The sequence below is a fragment of the Octopus sinensis genome, linkage group LG6 (assembly GCF_006345805.1).
Source record: "Octopus sinensis linkage group LG6, ASM634580v1, whole genome shotgun sequence".
In the NCBI taxonomy this organism is placed as follows: Eukaryota; Metazoa; Mollusca; class Cephalopoda; order Octopoda; family Octopodidae; genus Octopus; species Octopus sinensis.
Genome location: NC_043002.1, coordinates 58,743,626 through 58,767,083, shown reverse-complemented (window position 1 = coordinate 58,767,083; position 23,458 = coordinate 58,743,626). Strand labels below are relative to the sequence as shown.

Genomic DNA, 23,458 nt, shown 5'->3' with positions numbered 1-23,458 from the left:
TGTCATTAATTTTCAGCACTGACTTCTAAAGTCTGTAGAAAATCTATAGAGTGAAATAAAAAGTGATTGAATCACTCTACAAACACAAAAAGTAGGGCAGAGTATTGACTTATAAACATTTAATATACTTGGTGATATTCTGGTATTCTCCTACTTGTTTCAGTCATTTGACTGTGGCCATGCTGGAGCACTGCCTTTAGTTGAGCAAATTGACCCCTGGACTTATTCTTTGTAAGCCCAGTACTTATTGTATCGGTCACTTTTGCTGAACTACTAAGTTACAGGGACGTAAACACACCAACCTCGGTTGTCGAGCGGTGGTGGTGGGGGGAATAAACACAAACACATAAACATATATATATATATATGTATGTATACATATGTCCCAGCTGGTGCAATCTGCGGAACAGCTTGCTCGTGAAATTAACATGCAAGTAACTGAGCACTCCACAAACATGTGTACCCTTAACGTAGTTCTCAGGGAGACTCAGCGTGACACAGAGTGTGACAAGGCTGGCCCTTTGAAATACAGGTACAACTCATTTTTGCCAGCTGAGTGGACTGGAGCTACGGGAAATAAAGTGTCTTGCTCAAGGACACAATGCAGCGCAGGGAATTGAACTCCTGACCTTACGATTGTGACCAGAATGCTCTAACCACTAAGCTACGTGCCTTCACACATACATATATGTCAGGCTTCTTTCAGTTTCCATCTACCTGATCCACTCACAAAGATTTGGTCAGCCTGAAGCCATAGTAGAAGACACTTGCCCAAGGTGCCATGCAGTGGGACTGAACCTGGAACCATGTGGTTGGTAAATAAGCTACTTACGACACAGCCACTCCTGCACCTCTGTTATGATTGCATAACAAAATAGAGATCAGTGACTGTGTGTGGCTTTAAAAAGTCTGTAATATGAGCAAGGTGAGTAAGCCCTCATCACTGGCCTGTGATTATCTCACACCCAGAAACCAACAACTGTGAGTATCACGAAAGCTAGAGATGGGAATGATAAACTCTCTTGCTCATGCTATACAGTCACAAAGTGTGTCGGTAGCCAGAAGGAAAAGATGTTTTCCTTGGGATAAACACTAGTAATATCATCATGTGTAGGACTGACGCATTCTGTTAACAAAAAAAAACTTTACTAAAATATGGTGTTCCACCAGCAATTCGTATTACTGATGTTATCTTCTATTTGAGGCCTACTAAAGTTTCTTCGCAAATACCTGACACACCCTGTATCTGTGTGTTTTATATATATATATATATATATATATATATATAAAATTTATTTAGACAGCAATAAACAAATGTGTACCAACAAGGAGAACTATAACTGTTATTAAATGTGACTGAGGGTGTTGCAACACTTACATTGCTAGAAATAAGAGCTAAATGCTCTAATACTGTGGTCAAAGCACATAATTGTATGCATACATGCTGATAGGGACCATAATCATTGGAAAAGCTGCGGTTGAGATATTCCGAGACTGATCGGTCAGTTTCCGCTTTTGTCATTGCCTCTTCAGGGGGATCGGCCCACTGTATGTATGTATGTATACAATTATGTGCTTTGTCTGCAGCATTAGAGCATTTAGCTCTTATTTCTAGCAATGTAGATGTTTACAACACCCTCAGTTATATTTAATGACAGTTTTATATATATATATATATATATTTTATTTTATTGAAGGAGCTTCTACAGGACTAGAACTGTTTCATTCAGATGAAATCTTCAGGAAGCTGGCTGAATGAAACAGTTCTAGTCCTGTAGAAGCTCCTTCTATAAAATAAATTACTTTACTCTGCTATGTATTGAGTACCTTATTTACTGTGGTTAACCCCGACTCAACCTGGGACCTACATATATATATATATATATATATATATATATATATATATATATATATATATATATAAAACAGGAGTGGCTGTGTGGTAAGTAGCTTGCTTATCAACCACATGGTTCAGGGTTCAGTCCCACTGCATGGCACCTTGGGCAAGTGTCTTCTACTATAGCCTCGGGCCAACTAAAGCAGAGGACCAGCTTCATTTTGATGTATGATACATGTTCCTATGAAGGTAATTATACCTGTCCTAAACAAAATGGCATTACTGTTTGACTCACCCTTGTATATGAACGTAACGGCAGACGAAATACCGCTAAGGATTTTGCCCAGCATGCTAATGATTCTGCCAGCTTGCCGCTGGACAAAATATAAGGATAGTACACGAAGTTGTGGGTGTAAAATTGAAACCCCTTTGTGACTTTTGGCATTCCCTTACAAGGGGTTAATACACAAGGTCCACAATGACATCACATTAGTTTAATTATTGTTGAAGGTAAACAAAATAATTAAACATACTTAATTGTTTAAAATGTCTTCTCTCAAAATCTCATTTACAGGGGGCTGGAAATATTGTTTATTGTTTTACCTTTTACTTGTGTCAGTCATTGGACTGCGACCATGCTGGAGCACCACCTTGAAAGGTTTTAGTTAAACAGTTTGACCCCAGTACTATTCTTCTAAGTCTGGTACTTATTTTATCAGTTCCTTTTGTTGGACCACTAAGTTACAAGGGTATAAACAAACCAACACCATTGGGAAGTGGTGGTGGGGGTGGTTGGAGGAGAAAACCAAACACACCCAAAGACACACACACACACACATATTTGTCTACAACAGGCTTCCACACAGTTTCTTTTTACCAATTTCACTCACATGGCATTGGTTAGCCTGGGACTTGTCTAAGGTGCCATGCAGCGGGACTGAACCCAGAACTTGTCCAAGGTGCCATGCAGCGGGACTGAACCCAGAACTGTGTGGCTGGAAAGCAAACCTCTTAACCACACAACCATAGAATAATTTTTTTCTTTTTTTCTTCCTTTTTTTTTGCTTTTGTTTGATTCCACATTTGGTTTAGTGAAGTTTATTTTTTAAAATGCTTGTCTGTTGCTTTGGCAGGAGGACCGCATCTCTGGAGTGACACAGTTGTATAATGTGGATGAAGACATCACACAATGCATCAACTCGCATGCTGTGTGCTTCACACACTACAGGTTTGATGATAACCCTTTGCCATCGACAGTGTTTTGTGTGGCTTCCAGGGATACACAAGACAAGGGTAAAGTAAGTAGACAAGGAAGCAATTAATTTAATTTAATCATCATCATTTCACGTCCATTTTCCATGCTGGCATGGGTTGGATGCCTGGTTTGACAGGAGTTGATTAGCAAGAGGACGGCACCAAACTCCAATGTTTGCCTTGGAATGGTTTCCACTGTTGGACCTGGCAAACTTATAATTAACACTGATTCCAGTCACAACTATCCTGCCTTTTATCATCCATCATCTCTGTAACTGCAGTTTTTCTATGATACTGCATATTTTTTCTTAGTATCATTCCATTTGTAATCCATCCTTCATCCATTAGTGTGTGTGTGTATATATGTGTGTGTGTGTGTATATATATATATATATGTGTGTGTGTGTGTGTGTGTGTGTGTGTATCTATATAGATATATATGGGAAAAAATAAGTTCAAAAGAGAATAATTCAAACTTTTTGAGAGGTCCAAAAAGAGAGAAAGCATGATTTCTAATAAAGATTCATCATATTCATAAAAAAAAAACAGCCAGAGCAAGTAATAAGAATATGAAAATAGTAGTTGAAAAATATCATTATAGGTATAAATATACCATAAAACAATTATAGAAAAATGGAGGAGAAAAAATGTTGCATCAAAATTAGATTTAATAGAAAAATAGGTTTCAATACATACGCATGTTTCAAAGGACAATACAAATATGTAAGAAAAAATTATAACTATAACATCTTTTTCTCCTCCATTTTTCTATAATTGTTTATGGTATTTTTATACCTATAACGATATTTTCCAACTATATATATACATAAATACAAAATGGGACAAGAACGCAAAACAGCCAGACAGTTAGGTGATACAAGAGAGGGACAACAAAACATCCAGATAGATGATACAAAGAAAACAAGGACGGGTCATTCGGAGTTTTCTTTCCTCAGTTGAGTTCCAGATTATCTTTGCAATTTCAGCTATATTTATATAAAAATATACACAGTGGTGAACTGGTCTAAAAATATTGGTTGCCAGGAGACTAAGAGGGCCCAACTGCAACTACAAGGGGGTGCAACTACAATGCTATCATTTATTTTTTTTTTTTTGTTAAAAGTATTCTTTTCAACTGTCTACAAACACATGCAGACTGAAATGATTAATGCATTCTTCCAGGAGTGAATGAAAAATTCTCAAACTTGAGGGGATGGGCCCCTTAGATACTAACAAGGGCCCCCACATATGGATTCTAATGGCACATGGGGCCCACTTGCCATCAGGCAAGCTGGCAACCTGGCCAGTCTTCCACTGTATGTATGTACATGTGTGTGTGTATACATATATACACACACACACACATATATATGTACCTTACTTGGAAACAGGTGAGGGTTTGGTTACAGGAAGGGCATCCAGCTGCAGAAATCTATCTTAATAAAATCCCATCTGACCCCAGCATAGAAAAGTGGACATTGAGTTGATGGTGATAACATCATCATCATCATCATCATCATCATCATCATCATCATCATCATTATCATCATCCATTTTCCATCCTGGTATGGGTTGGATGGTTTGGCCGGAGCTGGCCAGCCTGGGAGTTACAGTCTCACATTATCAACCAGACTATTGAACGTTGTTATGCATCGCTGGTCACAACGTGGTTTGCATTGTTTTACCTTTTGAATGATGCCACACTGCTGGCTAGGCATGCAGGCCAACATTTTGCCTGATCAGAAGGCTGTTCTGTCATGGAGGTACCTGTTTACAGCTGAGTGGACTGGAGCAACGTGAAATGAAGTGTTTTGCTCAAGAACACAATGCAACACCTGGTTCAGGAATCAAACGCATGAAACCAAAGCACTTAGCCACACGCCTCCACGCATGCACACACACACACACACACACACACACCTGACAGAAAGCAAATAAACAACAACAAAAGTACAAGAGACATTCACAGTAAATATTATTAGTTTGATGGTCAAGGCAGAATAGAAAATGTAAAAAGTATGATGTTTCGGACGATGTCCTTCTTCAGAAAAATCCAGAAGAAACTCTAGGAAGAAAGAAATAAAAGGAAGAAAAGAGATAAAAAGAAAAAGAAGGAAACTTGTTGTGTGTGTGTGTTTGTGTGTGTGTAGATCTATATGGCAGGTCTCTTCCATTTAACTGTCTCCCAGATTCATTCAGAAGACATTGGTCAACTTGGGACCGTACTAGAAGACTTCTGCCCAAGATGTCACAGTGGAACTGAACCCAGAGCCATGTGATTGGAAAGCAAACTCCACCATACCTGCTATTTTATACTTAATAACTTTTTCTAATTAAGACGCAAGGCTAACAGATTTAAAAGTGATGAGGAGTTGATTACACAGACCCCCACTCCCAGGGCTCTATTGGCGCATATTTTATTCACCCTGCACCAATGGATGAAAGGCAATGTCACCCTTGGTGGCGTTTGAACCCAGAGCATTAAGAACCAGAAGAAATACTACTGAGTATTTTGTCTGGCACAGTAATAATAACTCTGCCAGCTTGCCCGTCTGATATGTAATGGTCAATAGCTGGTAACTGAAAATAGTATCAATGAAAATGTCAGCACAAAAATAATTCTTCTGTATTCGAGTCTGTAATATTTCGGTCTCAGATTTAAGTTATAATCAGATACTCCAGGATTAGGTTTGCAATACTCTCTGTCTGTGTGTGTGTGTGTGTGTGTGTGCGCGCGTGCGACCTTTGGCCTACACGTGAACTGTCCAACAGTATTTAATACAAACTAAGGGACAAATATGCCACAAATATTAAGGATAAGAGGAAGATTTTACAACAGGATATTAATAATAATAATAATAAAGGAAGAAATATTCAAACATGTTAACTCTATGTCAGAAGTATATTTTTTGTTTTATTTAACATAAATATTGTCGTTGCTGTTTCCTGAGCTGTCTAGACTTGAGGATGTTGTGTGTGGGGGTGTAGGCGGGGCTTATATTGATTGATTTTTCCAGCTATGCTTTACAGAAAAGGAATTTATATATCATCATCATCATCATCGTTGTCGTTTAATGTCTGCTTTCCATGCTGGCATGGGTTAGATGGTTTGACTGAGGACTGGTGAGCCAGAAGGCTGCACCAGGCTCAATCTGATCTGGCAAAGTTTCTACAGCTTGATGCCCTTCCTAATGTCAACCACTCCGAGAGTGTAGTGGGTGCTTTTACGTACCACCGGCATGAGGGACAGTCAGGCAGTTCTGGCAACAACCATGCTTAACTGGTGTTTTTTATGTGCTACATGCATGGGAGACAGTCTGATGGCATTGGCAACGATCACACTCGAATGTTGTTTTTCACATGCCACCAGCACATGTGCCAGTAGGGCAATGCTGGCAATATATATATATCATTGTCATCATTTTAATATTCACTTTCCTATGCTTGCATTGGTCAGATGGAATTTATTGAAGCAGGTTTTCTCCAGCCCTATGCCATCTTGCTGCCAGCACTCACCTGTTTCTAAGCAAAGTGATGTTTCCCCATGGCCAGACATGCTTTCATAGAATACTGGAAATGAAAGACACTGCTTGTATGACAGTGACACTCATTTACAACTATCACATATCAAGATTAAGAGATGCAAACACACATGTGCACACACATGCACACACATGCACACACACAAACACACATGCAAATAATTACTCTTTTACATGTTTCAGTCATTTGACTGCAGCCATGCTGGAGCACCACCTTTAGTCGAACAAATCATCTCCAGGACTTATTCTTTGTAAGCTTTAGTACTTATTCTATTGGTCACTTTTGCCAAACCACTAAGTTTTAGGGACATAAACACACCAACATCGGTTGTCCAACAATGGTGGGAGGACAAACACAGAGATAAAGACACACACATACATATGATGGGCTTGTTTCAGTTTCCATCTACCAAATCCATTCACAATGCTTTGGTTGGCTTCAGGCTATAGTAGTAGAACACTTACCCAAGGTGCCATGCAGAGGGACTGAACTCAGAGCCATGTGGTTGGGAAGCAAGTTTCTTACCACACAGCCACACCTGCACATACACACACACAAACACAACAGGCTTCTTTCAATTTGTTTAACCAAATCCACCTACAAGACTTTAGCCAGTCAGGGGCTGTTGTAGAAGACACTTGCCCAGTGGGACCACCCCCAGAACCATATAGTCAGGAAGCAAACTTCTTGACCACACAGCCATACTTGCATCTGTTTAAGAACAAAATTACTGACATCAATTCATTTGACTAAAACCCTTCAAGGCGGTGCCCCAGCATGGCCTCAGTCCAAAGACTGAAACAAATAAAAATAAAATAAGGAATCTATATATATATATATATATATATATATACCTAAAAAAATATATATATTTACCTCAAAATATATATACATATATACATGGAGGCGCAATGGCCCAGTGGTTAGGGCAGCGGACTTGCGGTCGGAGGATCGCGGTTTCGATTCCCAGACCGGGCGTTGTGTGTGTTTATTGAGCGAAAACACCTAAAAGCTCCACGAGGCTCCGGCAGGGGATGGTGGTGATCCCTGCTGTACTCTTTCACCACTCTAAAAGGCGGTGCTCCAGCATGGCCGCAGTCAAATGACTGAAAAAAGTACAAAAAAAAATTTGCTTCTGTCGCCGATCTGGCTCCCGTGCCAGTGGAACAAAAAGCACCATCCAAATGTGGTCAATGCCAGCCACTTCACCCCGTCTGGCTTCTGCGCCAGTGGCATGTAAAAGGCACCCACTACACTCTCGGCTCTCGGAGTGGTTGGCGTTAGGAAGGGCCATTCAGCTGTAGAAACATTGCCAGATCAGATTGGAGACTGGTGCAGCCTCCTGGCTTGCCAGACCCCTGTCAAACCATCCAACCCATGCCAGCATGGAAAACGGACGTTAAACGATGATGAGGATGATGATGATATATATTTACCTCAAAATATCGCATCAGATAATGTCATTTATAAATATGGTTTCGTCGTAGATTTATCGTGTTACACACACATTTACACGATTGTTTACAAGCAAAGTCAACAAGACAAACAGGAAATATTTGAGTTCCTTTCATCAATCATTTAACCAGATGCCAGTCTCTCATGCTGTTCGGGGTATTCTAAATATACTTATGGATATACTTCAATATACACAAACCACTTAAGAACAGCGGTGATTGATCACCAAATCAGACAGCCAACCGAATCGTGAATAAACCTTCTTTTTTCTTTTACTTGTTTCAGTCATTAGACTGTGGCCATGCTGGGGCACAGCTTTGAGGAACTGTTTTAGCTGAATGAATTGATGTCAGTATTTATTTCTGTTCTTAAGCCTGGTATTTATTCTGTCAGTCTCTTTTGCCAAACTGCTAAGTTATGGGGATGTAAACACACCAACACCAGTTGCCATGTGGTGGTGGGGAGCAAAAACACACACACACACACACACAAAAATATGCGATGGGCTTCTTTCAGTTTCTCTCTACCAAATCTACTCACAAGACTTTGGTCAGCCCAAGGCAATAATAGAAGACACTTGCCCAAGGTGCGACACAGTGGAACTGAACCGAGAACCATGTAGATGGGTTGGGCAGTAAACTTCCAACCACACAGCCATGCCTTAAATATTGCTTTTCTATGGATGGACATGGCCATTAATATTTATTTTACCCTTGTCCTACAAGATAGATGAAAGGCAAAGATGGATCCAGTTAGATTTGAACTCAGACTAGGACAAAACTAAGTACTAGAATGTCCTTCAAGGTCCATCTGTTGGGTAGATGTCAGCCATAGAACTGTTGACTCTAAGGGAATTTTAGAGGCACCATGGCCTATATGGAAAATATTGGGGGCAACACATTCAATGTAAAGAATACTGAAGTCCATTGTCGTCATCATCATCATCAGCGTCATCAGTTTGACGTTCACTTTTCCATGGTTGCATGAATCGGATGGAATTTGTTGAGGTAGATTTTCTATGGCTGGATGCCCTTCCTGTCGCCAACCTTCACCTGTTCCCATGATATTTCCCCATGGCCAGACATGTTTCTAAGGATGATTACAAACGAAGCACCCAGCTTACATGACAGTGACACCCATTCTTGTTTACAACTGTCACTTGAAGTGAAGGGCAAAGAGACAATAGCACACCGCACGCTTACACACATGCACTGCGTGTGCATGCATGCATGCATGCATACACACACACACACACTCTCTCTCTCTCTTCTCTCACTCTTACCTTCCCTCTCCCACCGCTCTCTTCTCCCCACCCCTCTCTCTCTCTGAAGGCAAAGTTCATCTGGACAAGATTTGAATTCAGAACATGTGTAAAGAGCTGCAGCAAACACCACACAGCATTCCTTCTGAAGCTTTGGTGACTCTATCAGCTTACTGCCTTTACTTCTATCTGCCAAGGTTGGCTTTGCCTTTTGGCTTTTCGGGGGCAGGGGAGGGAGGGTCAATAAAATAAGTACCAGTCATGCATTGGAGAAGAAGAAACGTTTCCTTTTCGAGCCATGCCAGGCTCATGAGGGTCAGTTTCCATGGCATATATATTCCCCCGCCTCTGGACGGGATACCGGCCCGTCACAGGATTAGTCCATTTTGCCAGCTGAATGGACTGGAGCAACGTGAAATGTGTCTTGCTCAAAGACACAATACATTGCCTGGTCCAGGAATTGAAACCACAATCTTACGATCATGAGTCCAACACCTTAACCACTAAGCCACATGCCTCCACAGTCAGGCATTGGGGTCAATGTAATGAACATATAACCCCTTCCACAAACTTGCAAGCCTTGTGCTAAAATTTAAAACAATAATTATAATAATAATAGTAATAATAATAATAACGACAATTAATTAATCAGTTAATTAATTATAATGAAATGTGTTTATTTATGGTAGCTACATTTTGTTTAAATTCTTGTAATATTATGTCTATTAGAAATGAAACTAGGTCTAGCAACACATGTTCAAGTACTTGTCAGACAACCTCTGCTGTGTCTATCATTCCTCTTCTCAGAAAAAAAAAAGAATGGTAAATACCAAGAACTACAGCATAAATGGTGAATACCAAGAGCTACAGCATAAATCAGCTGAAAGTTTCAAAGAGCAAAAAATTAAAGGACAGAAAAGAAAATGCCAAATTAAGAACAACAGTTGAAATGTTCTAACTTTAAATGTTTTGAACTAATTTCCCACTTTAAACTGACAGTTTTGCTAATTAAACATCTCAAATTGTTCCTACTTAATCCACACCAAAGGTTAAGGTAATGAGAGTTAATTACCAAGTTATAATGATCAACCTAAGCATTATTTAACTAATTTTGACTCTAGTATTTCTAGAAATGCTTATCATTTAAAATTACATTGCTTTGAGAAAATCGTGCTAAATTGAAATTACATTTTAATTAAAAATGTAATATTTTTATCTCTGTATATCGTTTAAAATTTCTCTTTTACTCGTTCCCACCGATGGGCCGCAGCCATGCTGGGGCACCTCCTCGAAAGATTTAGTTGAACAAATTGACCCTGTACTTTTACATCTCTTTCCCTGAATTTCTAGGTTACAGGGATATGAACAAACCAGCACCAATTCTCAAACAGTGGGAGGACAAACATAAAGACATATGACACACACACACACACACACACACCACACACACACACACACACACACACACACAATCCTCATCATCATTTAACATCTATTTTTGATGCTGGCATGGGTCAGCTGGTTTGACAGGATCAGGTGTGCTGAGCCCCAGTGCCAGCCCCAGCATGTTTTCTATGGCTGGATGCCTGGGCAGTGGCGGGGGAGTAGTTTTAGGGTTAGGGAAGGGCTTTACGCCAGATACTGAGAGGCTAAAGTATGATAGAGCAACAAGCACAGGTGTCTTGCTATGGAGGGGATACGTGGCTACCCCACATTATATAAGGATGGACAGCGGTAGCTGGGGAGAATATGAAAGTAATTGTGAGAGGAGGGGGAAGCCAAAAGGAGTATGGTCAGTGGATCAGGGAAGGGAAATATCTGGATGAAGAAGGGGTGAGGTGAAAGAGATAGAAGTGGGTTCAGGGAGGTGGGGGTAGATCAGAAGTTAATGGGGATGATGTGCAAGGTGTAGAAGCACTGGAGAGGGAGATGTGGTGGTGGGGAGGGTAGATAAGGGTGTCTGCAATGAGTGGGTCATGGTGGTGGATATGGAGAGGTGTTGAGAATGATTACAGGCATGTGAGGTGAGGTGATAAGATGGGAGTATGACAGAGGAAAGAACCGGCTGAAGGCAAAGGAGGAGATGATATGTGGGAAGGGAAGTGAGGGGGTAATGAGAATAAAAGGTGGAAGGTTCTAGCCAGGATGGAGCTAACTGGTTGTGCAAAGAAATAGGGACGAGCAGTTTGTACTGATTCTGCTCTAAAGTGATTACAGCTGTCAAGTAGTGCCATAGACAGAGGAGTGATGGAGGGTTAGGTGTTAGGGGCCCCATGTCTGAAATATTTGCTGTAAACATTTTTGCCTTGGGGAAAATTTGCTGTAGGAAATTTCACCATAAAGGTGGCACAAAATCAGAGTGCAAACTAGAGAACACATTATCATCATTGTTTAACGTCCGTTTTCCATGCTGACATGGGTTGGATGATTTGACTGGGGTCTGGAAAGCCAAGAGGTCGCACCAAGCACCAGTCTGATCTGGCAATGTCTCTACAGCTGGATGCCCTTCCTAACGCCTACTCAAGAATGTAGTGGGTGCTTTTTATGTGCCACCAGCATAGTGGCCAGAGGCTGCTGGCATTGACCACAATCAGATGGTGCTGTTTATGTGCCACCAGCACGGGGACCTGTCAAGGAGGTGCTGGCATTGGCCACATTTGGATGGTGCTTTTTACATGCCACTGGCATAATCTATTATTTTTTTTATGCTGAATTTTCCTCTGTTTACAGCAAAATTAGGGGCAGAGGGTGTGGGGAAATATTTAACAGAGCAGAATGAATTACAAGCCCTAAAGCTTCCTCATAGTTCACTCATAAGGCATTAGTTGGCCCCAGGGCTATAGTAGAGGATGCTTACCCAAAATGCTGCACATTGAGACTGAACCTGAAACCATGTGGTTACAAAGCAAGCTCTTTAACCACACAGCCATACTCATTTTTTTGTTTCATTTTTTTTTTACTCATTTTATTTCTTTGTAATTATATTTGATTTTTTTTTCTTTTTTCCTTTGTGTTTCTTCTTCTCCAGATCCACATAATAGAGCTGGGACCTTACAAACATGGCAATTTTGCTCCTCGGAACAGTTACACAGAAATTCAGTTTACAGATGATACAGAACGTTATGACTTCCCCATCTCCATACAGGTATGCAAATGGTCTTACATTTATTTATTCTGCTTTTTTATTTCCTTTTTGTTAAGGTGGCGAGCTGGCAGAATCGTCAGCATGGCAGACAAAATGCTTAACAGCATTTAGTTCGTCTGTACGTTCTGAGTTCAAATTCCACCAAGGTCGACTTTGCCTGTCGTCATTTCGAGACCAATAAATTAAGTACTAGTTGTGTACTGGGGTTGATCTAATCGACTGGCTCCCTTCCCCCTAAATTTCAGGCTTTGTGCCTATAATAGAAAGGACTATTTATTCCTTTTTGTGTTCCATTCCAAACGCTGTGGCCATGCTGGGGCACTGCCATCTGACAATGAACATTGCCTCCCTAGCAGGAATCTAACCCTAGTCTCTCACATGACAGGCAGGAATATTTACCACTATACTACTGAGGACCAGTTATTTATTTCTGTCCACTTTTATACCAGCAGCTCGTTATTTCTTTATTAATGACACAGTATCTGTCAGTTCAAGTACTTATACACTAGTGACCATATATAGTCATCAGTTCAAATCTTGTTAAAGGCTAATGTGTTGTGTGGAGGCACATGGCCTAGTCGTAAGAGCAGTGGACTCGCGATTGAGGAATTGCGGGTTCGAATCTCAGACTGAGTGATGTGTGTGTTTATGAGCGAAACACCTAAGCTCCAGAAGGCTCTGGCAGAAGGTAATGGCGAACTTCTGCTGACTCTTTTGCCACAACTTTCTCTTGCTATTTCCTCCTGCATCTAGCCACTCACCTGTGATGGACCGGCATCCCATCCAGGTGGGAAACTTATATGCCAACGAAACCGGGATACCAGCCCTTATGAGCCAGGCATCCAATACAATCTGTTAATGGTATCCGTCAAGAAGGGCATCCAGCTGTAGAATCCAAAGCAAATGACCTGTATAAGCTCCTAGTGTTTTTGGAGTAGTAATTCTCGTTGATAGGAGACTCAAACTGTAATGACCTGCCCAATCCATGTAAGTATGGAAAGTCCAGGTAAACTGATGACATTGATGACGGCAATGGCATTGGGGCCAATGTATTGAAACCCAACTCATATGACCATGAAAACAGGGAATGTTAAACCAATGTCTAGATAGAGTGAATATTTCCCAAGAATATAGCATTTCATTTCCAAAGGACAGGCTTTCCAACACAAATTCAGTGCTTACAGTGGGAATAACTTAATGGTATGATAAAAATTGATAATAAAAGATAAAGCGTGAAGGCTGTATTAGTTAATGATACAGTAAATGAGTTACTAATCCCAATATAAACCAAACCAAGACCTACTTAAGTCTTTTTATTTCAGTTATAGATTGTCGATCGCTAAACTTCTTTTAGTCAGCTTAGTTTTAAAGTCGCTACCAGATTGGATTGGCTTAAAGTCTAAAAAGCTTATGTCAAAGGAAAACGGCCAAATTTTGAAGCATTAAGAAATAGTCTTTAAAGAGTTGTCTCCCTTAGACGAAGGAAGCACTAAAATTATAAATACAATCTTCTATGTAAAGGAGCTTGGAGAAATTTAATAATAATAACAATACTTTTTGAGGAGGGGTTGATCGATCAACTAGTACCTATTTTATTGACTCCACCAAAATGAAAGGCAAAGTCGACTTTGGCAGAATTTGAACTCTGCACTTTACAAAGTGTACTGAGTGCTTTTTAAGTGGCACCATCACCACAACATTTCAAGTGGCACCAGCCCAGATGCATTTCACATGGCATCAGCACAGGGGTGCTTTTTACCTGTCACCAGCACGGGTTCTTTTATGTGGCACCAACATGGGTGCTGTATGTCCATCGTTTTTTAATATTGTAGGCTATGACTTGAAAGAAATTTGGTTGCTATATCTAGCAAGCTGAGTAACCATGTAGAGGTTCCCTCTTTGGCTCACATAAAGAACTGTTTAAGGTCAAATCGAAGCGTAGGTTCCCATCCCCCACAAATAATAATCATATTTCTGCAATTCAGATTCTTTACTTATTTATAAATAATAAAACGTTAACTATTATACATTTAAAAACAGTATTTTTCTTCTTTATAATGCGGTTCCAACTGCAATGACCAAGTTGTTATGAGAAAAGAGTTTTAACTGATTTTGGAAGTTGTGTGTATTGTTGTGTTTAGAAAAGTTATCTCCCCTTACCAACAAAGTAAAGCAGGAAAACCAAGGACGAATACCTTGGAGTTAATTACTATATTTATTTTTATTGTTACATATATTTTTCCATGTTTGCATCGTGAAGGGTAGAAAATATGTTTGTATTTCTAGGCCTGCTTACCTTCTGACAGTACTCGATGATAATGAAAGACTTCTAGTTATGGCCGTATCCTCACTAATATGGTTGTCTTGTCTTCACGGTGTACTGGTAGATGTTACATTTGCTACACACCAGAGACAGCATCCAATAAGACCACAGCATTGTCCCTACTCCACTGATGACCTTCAAAAATAGAAAAAGCTGTAATCTACATAATAATAATAATAATAATAATAATCCTTTCTACTAAAGCCACAAGGCCTGAAATTTTGGAGGCAGGGGTCTAGTTGATTACATTGACCCCAGTGTTTAACTGGTACTTAATTCATCGACCCTGAAAGGACCAAAGCTCATTCTACGCCAGGAGTGGTATTGGTGAATTTTAGAAAGCATGGAATTTTTGAGGGATGTATTTTCCTGGCACTTAACTCATGATGCGGAGAGATAATCCATACTTTGACAATTCTGGGTGTGAAAAAAAAATATTTCCAAAAGTCATGGGTGTGTACACTCGCATAGCTAGGAGGGGGGTGGTACTTTTGGGTTTGCCATAGGTGATATGTATTTTTTGTGGAGTCCAGGGTTGGAAAACGAAAGGGCGACCCTGAGCGGCACATACTCTAGCTATGCTAGTGGGTATCTATAGTTCAGTGTCAGAAATAGGAACCAGACCATTAGGGTATGCTGTTAAGGATGACAGGTATTTGTGTCTAGTGGATAAAAGATATATTCCTCTTTCATTCACTCGACAACTTCAAATCTTTCCATGACCTATTTGCTTAAGGCTAAAATACAAAAACTTAACATGAATTTAGCTTGTTTATTCATTATTTAACATCCATATTTCCATGCTTGCATGGGTCTGATGGAATCTGTTGAGGCAGAATTTCTCTGGCTGGATGCTCTTTATGATGCCAACCTTTACCTGTTTCCAAGTAAGGTTATATTATTCCCATGGCTAGACATTTTTACAGAAAACTGGAAATGAAGGACACTGCTTGTAAGACAGTGGTACTCATTTACAACAACATGATGTCAATACAAGAGTATACACACACACACAATATACAGCTGGCTTCTTTCAGTTTCTTCCTTCCAAATCTACTTAGAAGGCTTTGGTTGGTAGGGTATTATAGTAGAAATTCCAATTTGGTTAAATGTGCCCCTTGTCAAGATTTCATTTTGGCTTTCTCCTTTTTTCCATACCATTTTACTTCAATTTATATTCACACACACATTTAGATGCTTAGACTCTTAATACAAATATTCAAAATGTTTGCTTCAGGTCAGTGAAGAATATGGCCTTCTCTACATGGTGACCAAATATGGTTACCTTTACCTGTGCGACATGGAAACTGCAGCTTGTCTTTGTGTCACCAGAGTATCAATTGACATCGTCTTCACTTCAACGCTCAACAGCATCTCTCAAGGAATTTTGGGGGTCACGCGGACAGGAAGGGTAAAGTTAACATTTGTTTCTTCCCTCTTTTTCCATTTGCTTTTGTTCATTGATTTGTCGGTTGGTTGGGATCTTCATGTACTTTATACACAGAAAATAGCAATATCATACACCATCATTTAATGTCTTTGTTTCATGGGTTGGATTCTTCGACAGGATCCAACCGGCCCAAGAACTGCCTTGTTGCTCCACTGTCTACTTTGGCATAGTTTCTGTAGCTGGATGTGTTGAAAGTGTAATTCTTACTTGGGCCTTGAGTAGAAAGAAAGGACCCCCTTAGGTCGTGAATGACCAGGGGATTGCACTTAGAAAGTTCCCCTCTGTGGCACAAGCCCAGGCAAGGTTGTTTATGGAAGGCCAGCAACTGCCCATGCATTCCAGCCTCCCCTCTCCATGGCACCTTGTTATCCAAAGGAAAGACAAAAGGGCCGATACAGCTTGGCACCAGTGATGTTGCAACTCATTTCTATAACTGAGTGAACTGGAGCAATGTGAAATAAAGTGTCTTGCTCATGAACACAATACACAGCTCAATTTAGGAATTGAAATCATTACCTCATCATTATGAGCCCAATGCTCTAAATTGAACACTAGACTAATAAAATATAACCCACTGAATTCCATTGAAGAAGAAAAGAACTTGTTTTATTTGGAGAAGAGATTTATTATAACAATCGGGGAAAAACAAAACTGTCTGATTGGCAAAAACCAGATCAAGAATGCACGCAAGAAAGAGAGACTCACTTCCATGGATGCAACAGGCTGAATGCTATGTTCACATAAGAAAAGACTATTGGCTGTGTTATCCCTTAGAGCAGTGGTTCCCAAAGTGAGTGGGATTGCCCCCTTGGGAGGGGTGGAAAGTTCCAAGGGGGCATTGAAGAAAAGTGGGGCAATAATGGGGTGGTGATTCATGTAAAACAAAATAATGGGTTCATTAGGTTAAGTTTTATTTGTGAAGTACAGTTGCTTTGAATTTGCTTCAGAAAGAGGTCTGTGTTTGTGATGGTTAGTTGGGGTGGGGGCGCTAAGAAATTGGCTTGGGTGTCAAACGGGTGGCAGTTCAAAAATGTTTGGGAACCACTGCCTTAGATGATGCCTTTCTAAACAACACAATTTTTACAACATATATTGGGCTATTTTCTTGTCACCTGTACAGGTGAGGTTGCTATGCTGCTTACAAGACTATGAACCCTGGGTGAAGTAGCTTTATGCTTAGAGACAAAGGGGTCAAAGCAAAACAGATTACTTGCTGTTGAAGGGCCACATAGCTATTCACATTTTAGAAGAGAGGGTGGAAGTGATTGGGCTGGGGCAAGGAAGGGATATAAATAACAGAGAGTGGGGTGGCATTTGTGTGAGCCCTCAAGTTTTGAGTAAGTAGAAGTAAAAGGGCACAAAAGAACTGGGGATGTGGGTGGAGGTTGGAAGAGTGTACGAGAGAGTGAGAGATGGAGAATAAGTGAGGAATGTGTGAATATAACTAATAAAGAACAAGTGTTGAGTGGATGTTACAGTTTTTCATAAGTTCTTGTGCGTTGGTATGTTTATCTGTGTGTATGTATGCACATACATGCAAGTATGTTTACATGCATGTTCACCAAGGTAGTGAACAAAAGCCCACACCTGGAATTGCAACCTAGTTTTAATTCACCTTTTGAAACCAATTTCCTTTCTACAGTCCTATATTAAACAGACAAGGAATTATTTACATTTGACGGATATTTGTCCTCATCTTGTTTGTTGTTAACACGCCGTTTCGGCTGGTATACCCTCCAGCCTTCATCAGGTGTCTTGAGGAAATTTTGAACCTGGGTTCTCATTCTTAAGGAATTTTTCAATGTTATTAATATTATTATTCAGGTTTTTGCCTTGTATTGAACTCAGAATCTTGGGGTTAGTATCCTGCACTCTTAACCACTACACCATATGGGTCTGTTTTTAAAGACCCTAGTTAATAGCATCTAAGTGACAAAACTTTCCCTCGTCATTCTCAAATAAAAGGCAGCAAGCAGGCAAGAATTGTTAGTATGTCAAACGAAATGCTTGACAGCATTCCTTCCAGCTTTTCCCATTCTGAGTTCAAATCCCACAGAGGTTGACTTTGTCTTTCACTCCTTAGGTGGGGTTGATAAAATATAATACCAGTCAAATACTGAGGGAGTCATTGTAATTGACTTGTCCACCCTGCCTCGGAAAAACCAAAAAATTCATAGCCTTAATCCTGTTGAAGGGAATGTTATGATCTCAATCACTTTCCTGACTTTTGTACCATAATTCTATGTACTGTGCATGCACCTTTGATGAGCTGTAGTGCACCTGAGCACTGTGCATAATAATATTGTTTGTACCTATGCCTTAGCGAAGGCGGAGGTATTGTTTTCAGTTGTGTTTGTTTGTCCATGGACAAGATATCTCAAGAACTGCTGGATGGATTCAGATGAAGCTTTCAGGGATGTTTGGCCTCATAACTGGCACAAACTGATTAGATTTTGGTATCGATCAGGTACCATGCAAGGATTCTGGATTATTTCTCCAGTTTATTTACTTAATTTTTGAGAGCGGTTGGGTTCACTTTTAGTATTCTTATTTGTGAGAGCAGTCAAGTTTATTTCAGATATTCTCATTTTAAAAATCATTTGTGGCTAATTGTTGAGAGGACGTTGGTGTTGCCTTGGCAGAGGTTTGTGCTCTCTGAGTGCTCTTGTTATAATATACCTTGGAAATTAGGTAACTTAGTGTCCTGGGGCTCAACAGAAAACGCTTATGTAAATAAAATAAAAAAAAAAAATTGATACCAAATGTTGTTTTCCTTTTACACGTGTGTGTATATGTGTGAGTGCATGTGTGTAAGTGGGTGAAGATATGTGGCTTAGTGGTTAGGGTAATTGACTCAGGGTCATGAGTTCAATTCCTGGAAACATGTTCTGTCCTTGAGCAAGACATTTTATTTCACATTGCTTCAGTCCAGTCAGCTGGCAAAAATGTTTTGTACCAGCAATTACAAAGGGGCTAGCCTTATCATATTCTATATCGTGCTGAATTTCCCTGAGAACAGCATTATGGGTATGTGTGTCTGTGGAGCGCTCAGCCACTTACACTTTAATTTCACAAGCTGGCAGTTGCATTTATTGGATCAACTATCATAACCGACAGAGTTCTAGTCTGTGTGTGTGTGTGTGCTCATGTGTGTGCAGTATCATTTCACTTGACTAATTTTCTTCTTTATCTTTCAAACAGATATTAAGCGTTGACATTAAGAAAGACCTTCTGATTGCCCAAATCCGAGAAAGTGCCAAGTGGGCAAACCAAGCAAACCGGCTGGAGCGTGTTATGGCTGTGAAAGGACAAAATAAAGAGGAATCAAGCAAGAAAGATCAGATTCCTCACAAAAACAAAAACCACAATAACAACAACAACTTGAGCTTCCAGGTTAATAATAATACCAACACCAACCGCAGCACAACCACTAACAACACCACAACCACCACAACAACAACAAGAAGCAGTATTGCTCCTATTAGCAGTAGTAGTTGTAGTACTAGTTGTAGCAGTAGCATGATGAAGGATTGTTCTAAGGTGCCCCTATTATTATCACCGTCCAGTCTACCGACAATTTGTTATGAAGACAGTGACAGCCGAAGTAGCCACAGTCAGGAGGAGGTGAGTGAAAGTGATTCATAACAGACAGAGAAAAACATATGGATGCATCTAGAACTTATCTCAGATTTCCCTGTAAAGTTACAAGAACGTGACATTGATGCCATGTCATTGTATGAGGCAAGATTAATTTGTCCATATGTAAAAAACCACTGAAGAGGAATATAGATATAGATGAGACACAGTTGATACTATGTCGCTAAAAACATAAGGCAGCTTTAATCAGAACAGTCAAGATTAAAAGAGGGAAAAAACAACAACCAAACAAACCAAATGAACCAAAGAAAAAAAGATGAGGGTTATTCCCTTCTTGACTGTGAATAACATTCTACACTGCCAAAATGTTTTTTTGTTTTATCCCAAGTGTTTGGTTTTTGAACAACTCAATGCAAAATTCTGTGCAAAACAGTGCAAATAAACATTCATGCTGTAGCAGTCGTTGCATGCATGTGCTGCAGGCAGACATAAGTATGTATGTGCGTTCGGCAAAATGGATGGAGATGTGTGTGATATCTCTGCAAAAACGCATACATGACTTTCTGAGTAATATGAAATATGTATGTATGTTTGCATAAATGTATATATATATATATGTGTATGTGTGTGTGTTTGTGTGTGTGCATGCGTGCATATATATATATATATATATATATATATGTATGTATACATACATATTTTATTTGTGGTTAACAAAGCTACCAATGGTTTCATGTAGAGAATTCTCTTAACAATTATCAAGCCTACCACATTGAAACATTGGTACTTGTCTGTGATTCTCATCCAAGATCGAGATGAGTACAAGCGTTTCCATGTGGCAAGCTTGATAATTGTTAAACGATTTCTGTCTGCATGAAACCATTGGCAACCTTGTTAATCCACACATAAACAATATTTATCCACCAGTGTGGTGTTGAGCACTCATTCTCACTGTTCAATATTAGCATATATATATGTGTGTGTGTGTGTGTGTGTGTGTATAGAGAGAGAGAGAGAGAGAGAGAGAATATAAACATACTGGCATATTTTGGCATGCATCAAACTAGTCGCCTGGTCTGAAATGGGAATCGATGAAAAGAATTGTTACCATATTTTGACTGCAGTTACATGTGAAGGAAGGAAAATGATGTGAGCTGTCAGGACATTTATATTGTGTTTATTTTTTTGCGACTGAAAAAAAAATGGAGCAAATTTTATGTTTTAAATATAAAAATTCTAAATTTGAAAATTAATATGCATGTATGAAGAGTAAAAGTCAGTCTGTGTGTGTAGAGAGAGAGAGAGTGTGTGTGTATGAGTTTACATTTATTTTGTACAAAACCATGAACTCTCATTATGTTTGTGATAGAAGAGTGTAGAATTAATCTGATATATGCATGTTGTATATGACTAAGATTCATATCTAAGGGTAGTGTTGAGCCATCTTTCATATCCAAAGGACTCTGCCACCATCTATAATCTGTGTATTGATGAGGATAATGCATTAGTGGCATGGATTGTTTTGTTTTAATTTGTAAAATTAGGTTCCATTTTGATTTACATTTATAGAGGGTTCCATCAAACTTTTATTTAGAGCTTGCATTATTTTGTTTTTCAAAAGTATTTCACTAATATATATATATATATATATATATATATATGCACATGCGCACACAGGGCTGTGGAGTCGGAGTCAGAGTTGAAAACAATTAAGGGGTAGCTGGAGTTGGAGTCAGTTAAAGTATACCGACTCTGACTCACAAAATCTTTATTCTTTAATAAAACCAGTTATAAGATATAGGCCTACTCAAAGTAAAGAGTGTATGCTTATGCTTTATGAGATATGTAAACCACAATCACTTAATTACATAAAGAGGAGTCAGAGTCGGAGGTACCAATTGTACAGGAGTCAGAATCAGAGTCAAAGTTTTTTTTTTTACTCCACAGCCCTTCATTCACACACACACACACACGTCATATATATATATATATAAAATGAGGGGTGTCTATTTACTTTTGAGATGTACATGAAAATAATATATTTACACGCACATACACGTCCATCAAACTTGTGTCACATGCATATTTTTCATTTTAAATCTAACACTCTCTCACTGCAATAAATGCAAAAGCCTATACAAACACATGCTTCCACATAGTCCTGATTTTATATAACTCACATGCAGGCTTGCATACATACATACATATAGTTTATTGGAATCCCAAACCAAAGGAATATATTTTAACATCAAAACAATCCCTCCTACTCAAGAAAACCAGCCAGGCTCATAATTCTTGACCGAAATTTCTGACAAGTATAACAGTGGATCTGGACTTTAAGCCAACTGGTTAATGCAATAGACATGTTTTGGACTTCCTCAATCCCACTTTCACCATTTGCCTTAAAGACCAGATCAAATTTCTCCATTATTTTCTAGATTTTTCACCCAAATTGCTAGGAGTTATCCCCCCTTGCTTTTAGATTTTTAACTGTTTTTTTACCACATTTGTGTTGAATTATATACACTGCCTTTGTTTCGATTTATTTTTTTTTTAAATTGAAAAATTCAGTTAAATAACATTGTCATAAATCAACATGAGATTTTGATGGACGGTTTTAAATTTAAATCCCTTTAAAACAGAAAATTTATATTGAAGAACCAGGGTCTCAGGCATGGTTATGAGCAGAGATAAATTTTTTGACTAAATTTAGTTGGATAAATTTCAATCTTCCTCTTTTGTTTATTTAAATTGTCAATCTTTTCATTTTTGTCACCTTGCCTGGTCGATTCTGTTCAGATGAAATTTTCTTATTACTGCACATTGTGAATTAGCCCAGGGCACTTTAATATATGTAAAATATATGTTATTTTCCAAGGATGGTGGAGTTGAGTTAACTCATGCCAAGCAGTAATTATTATTTTTGTTTTCCTCTGATTTAAAACTCTACCAGAATTGGTAGAATAATTACCGGGTATCATTTTCTTTGATAGTATCCGTCCTCTGCAAACTTCAATTTCTTGTGCCAGTGCAAAAGAATCAAATATATATAAATAATCCGGTGTATGTAATTGAAGCAGTATTAAATTAAAATAGCCATCTATATATCATACTTAATGTATATACACCATCGACAGGCAGTATATTTTCTTTGGTATATGTTTTGTTTTGAAACACTACATGTCCATATGTCCATAAGAGATTAGCTTATTTTGGATGAAAACTGCAGTGACTTGCCCTTTATTCTTTAAACTGGCCATATCCGGCCCCTCACACCAACCATATAATGTCATTCTAAAAGTAAACAGTCACATCATCGATATCTGAATGCTACAAGATAATGCATGATTAATTACAAATAATGCGAATAAATAAGCATTGCATTTGACAAAGTAATACAAATATTAGGTTGAATGAGATGAGAATTGAAGTTGACGGAGCAAAGGTGGCACTCAATGAATTAGAAATATGTTCTTCCAAACACCAAGCGTGATTGTGTGACCCAGAACCACAAACTATGGGAACCTGTTGGAATGCCTTCCTCTCATACAAAACAAAAACCATGTTCTTCTGTTTTCCTTGTATGAGGAAGT

At 39.1% G+C, this 23,458-nt stretch overlaps 1 protein-coding gene across 1 annotated transcript in view; it reads left to right on the top strand.

The window, feature by feature from the left end:
• Nucleotides 1-20,176, top strand: part of LOC115213444 (clathrin heavy chain-like) — a 179,621-nt gene extending 159,445 nt beyond the window's left edge. Inside the window, exons 6-9 of the mRNA XM_029782420.2 lie at nucleotides 2,971-3,135; nucleotides 12,379-12,495; nucleotides 16,056-16,229; nucleotides 19,470-20,176. Of these exons, the coding sequence (XP_029638280.1) occupies nucleotides 2,971-3,135; nucleotides 12,379-12,495; nucleotides 16,056-16,229; nucleotides 19,470-19,913 (900 nt within the window). The 3' untranslated portion in view covers nucleotides 19,914-20,176. The remainder of the gene's footprint in view (nucleotides 1-2,970; nucleotides 3,136-12,378; nucleotides 12,496-16,055; nucleotides 16,230-19,469) is intronic.
• Nucleotides 20,177-23,458: the final 3,282 nt, after the last annotated feature.